The sequence below is a fragment of the Ruditapes philippinarum genome, unplaced genomic scaffold (assembly GCF_026571515.1).
Source record: "Ruditapes philippinarum isolate M1 unplaced genomic scaffold, ASM2657151v2 ctg22303_1_1_1_1, whole genome shotgun sequence".
NCBI classification, from domain to species: domain Eukaryota; kingdom Metazoa; phylum Mollusca; class Bivalvia; order Venerida; family Veneridae; genus Ruditapes; species Ruditapes philippinarum.
The window spans coordinates 3,228-6,334 of NW_026864385.1; the positions used below are offsets into that span (position 1 = coordinate 3,228).

The following is a 3,107-nucleotide window of genomic DNA, read 5'->3' on the forward strand; positions in this document are numbered from 1 at the left end:
ACTGACAGTACTTGACTGACAGTACTTGAAAGTAATTGGTGGTTAAATTATCATGACATGCCATTCATTTTTTTTCTTTAATTAATGTGAATTAATCTATCTCCACGAACACTCGGAAGAAGGATGTGAATTTTAACGATGAATTGAAGATTTTTTTTTCTATAAGAAATAAATAAAGAGACAATGCTGTTTTCTTGTAACTGTGTTTTCGGTTGTCTATTTTAACATGAATTTCATTAATCATTATCTTGTATTCGTCAGAAATTCCAGACACTATCTTAAATTATTATGTAAAATTTCCCATTATTTGTAATTTCCCATACTTTGATGATACAAGTTCTGGGCAAAATAAGCCAACATGTATAATGCCTTGACAGTATTTCATTCAACTCTAGAGTTTACATGTTTACATATTTTTAATGGTACATCACAGCATTTTATTACATTTTATTGTTCATGTTCTCTAAACTATTTATTGTACCCATTTCAAGTGTAACCATCCCTTTTAACTGGGTAACCTGATATGAGTGGAAGGTTCACAAACGCATGATGAAGAGTTGCTGCACAAAGAAAGAAAGAAAGAAAGAAAGAAAAAAGAAAGAAAGACAGATAAATAGAACAGAGACTAAGCGAATCTATTTTAGTACAATGAATAAATTAGGTATTTTTAAAGTTGTTGACATACTTATAATCTCATATATGACCTGCAAAAAGTACTGTTGAAAATTTTACATTTTAAAGCTTAAGGAGGTCGATAAAAGAATCTCCTTTGGCTTCTTAACAATATAATTATTTTCTATAAAGTCTCAGTAAAATGTTTCAATAAGAAATGAATGCATATATTTTAATGACTACGTATGATATGGACAAATATTTGCAGTGCATATTTTACATTTTCTCCGGTGTTTTGAAAGTTGTTTTATAAGCATAATTATATACATAATATATAAAATTTCACTTAAGTGTGGTAACAACCTCAATTACAACATACAGGATCTTTAAAAGATATTTCAGACGCAGATGTAAGACAGGATTAAGCAGAAACCCACATTTTACATATTTAGTAAAAAGGTAGGAAAACTACTCTTACTTCCCGATATAATTAAATGGAAACCAGATTACGAATATTCCGAGTAAAGGAAGAAAAGGAAGAAAAACTTGACTAAAAATAGATTAGAAGTCCTCCACTTCAACCTATAAATACGTATTCCTATGACAGTGCATCTCAAAACACAAACACGAGCTGTAAGAGCGACAACTTTAAAAAATCAACAATATAATAAGGTAACCTTTTTATTTATCATTTTTAAAAAAAATTAAATTTTTTAATGTAAAAGATTAGTTACTGTAATCGTTTTAATGAAATACTTATAAATATCATATTTTTAACACATTCAAATATAATTAAAATAATTAAATTTAACTTTTTGAACCATTCTTTAAATTAGTTAACAAACAATTCGATACTTGAGGTTGATCAAATCATTCATGAAATAAAACGTGTATTACAATTTTATAACAGATGACATATCTTTGTACAGTCATTTAACACACTTTTTATTTAAAATAGCTTAAAAAAAAATCTTTCTTGTTGCGAGCTTGTCTGGGATTAGTGCACGTTAATGTATACTCTAGTCATGCCTAATTTGAATTCCTTTGCTTTTTCGTCACCTTAATTAATATTACAGCAAACTTAAATGTAAAACCCTCTTTTGATTATAGTATAGCAAACGGAGAATTATATACATTTAGCCATACACAAAAATAATGACAATTCAAATGGCAAAAGAAATGATATCTAATTAGCAGTTCATTGATATATTTAACCTTTGAACTGGTGAAATTATGTTATTGAAACGTTTGCCAAACTTTAAATTTGGATAAGTCCAATTGGGTTTTAGGGAATTATTATTAAAATACAAAAAGCAAAATTAAGTATTATAAATCCTGGTCAAACGGCACGGATATATGCTCGCCCGGCTGAACCGTAATGGCAAAAGCTAATCTTTTCGGTTCCAGCAGGTTAACTGATGGGCAAATTAATACATTTCTTCCAATCAATATATTATTTAATCAAGGGTATTCTGATTGTATCAACAAATCCTTTTTACTCCAGGAATTGAAACAGGCAGGAAAGAAGACGAAAGAACTTCTTCACAGTTACACCTTTGAACGTGTAAAAATGCATCTTCTCGGTGGGATAAAATTCATAATGGTGTCAGCAATGTTGCTGCTGTCGCTTTTAACCGACACAAGTGCTCGCCAGTTTAATGCTTGTCGGGAAAATGCAAGAACGGGCACGTGCGATGACGTCAAAATGAGAAGTATAGGACCATATAAATATGAGATAGGTCTATGTAAGGGAATCTACGGTGGACAGTGTCTTCGGTTACCGGATAAGAAATGTTCCTGCTTAGGAAAGAAAGTATAAGAAACAAAATGACCATGTTTTTTCCCTTTTTTTATACAATTTTGCACATTCGTAAAAAGCTTATAGACTGAAAAAGAAGGAATGTATGATTTTTATACTTATCACACTTATGATTGAAAGCTTATCTTTTCTTATTTTATATGATCAAGAAAATCAGCGATTATGTCAACAACAAGATGTTACATGAAACGAAAATACCAAGAATGTTACAAACAGAGACGTATTGACATTGAGGTCGACATCGTTCTGTATCAAAGATGCTTCAGTTGTTATTTTGTTTAGTAAAAATTCTCGAAAAGCGAGATTCCTCGAATGCGACGAATTTCAAAACATTTCTTTCTAATATTTTAATCTTTACTATGTTAAACAGAATAATTTGATCATAAAATCTACATTTATATTTGACCTCAAATTATACTTTAAACTTCCCTTAAATTGTAAGTTTAGGTGAGAATGAGTCAACTATTATGTACATTTGTATTGCTACACTATTAAGCATAGGCCCGTAAGTGTTTTTTCTATAGCAAGTTAAACATGTATATCAATTTTCAGCCAGAATTATTTAAATATTGCAAAGTTATTTAAACAATTCAATTTTCATTCTAACAATATATCATTTTGATATTTGTGGTCTTGTTGTTTTCTTTTTTATTGTCTCCTTACGTAGGTCAGATAT

The 3,107-nt window shown here is 29.6% G+C and overlaps 1 protein-coding gene across 1 annotated transcript; it reads left to right on the forward strand.

Annotated features, from left to right (window-relative positions):
- Positions 1-1,152: 1,152 nt before the first annotated feature.
- Positions 1,153-2,557, forward strand: LOC132725416 (uncharacterized). Its single transcript, XM_060710536.1, has 2 exons — positions 1,153-1,284; positions 2,117-2,557. The coding sequence occupies exons 1-2, from the start codon at positions 1,213-1,215 to the stop codon at positions 2,429-2,431; spliced, it is 387 nt and encodes a 128-aa protein (XP_060566519.1). The 5' UTR covers positions 1,153-1,212; the 3' UTR covers positions 2,432-2,557.
- Positions 2,558-3,107: the final 550 nt, after the last annotated feature.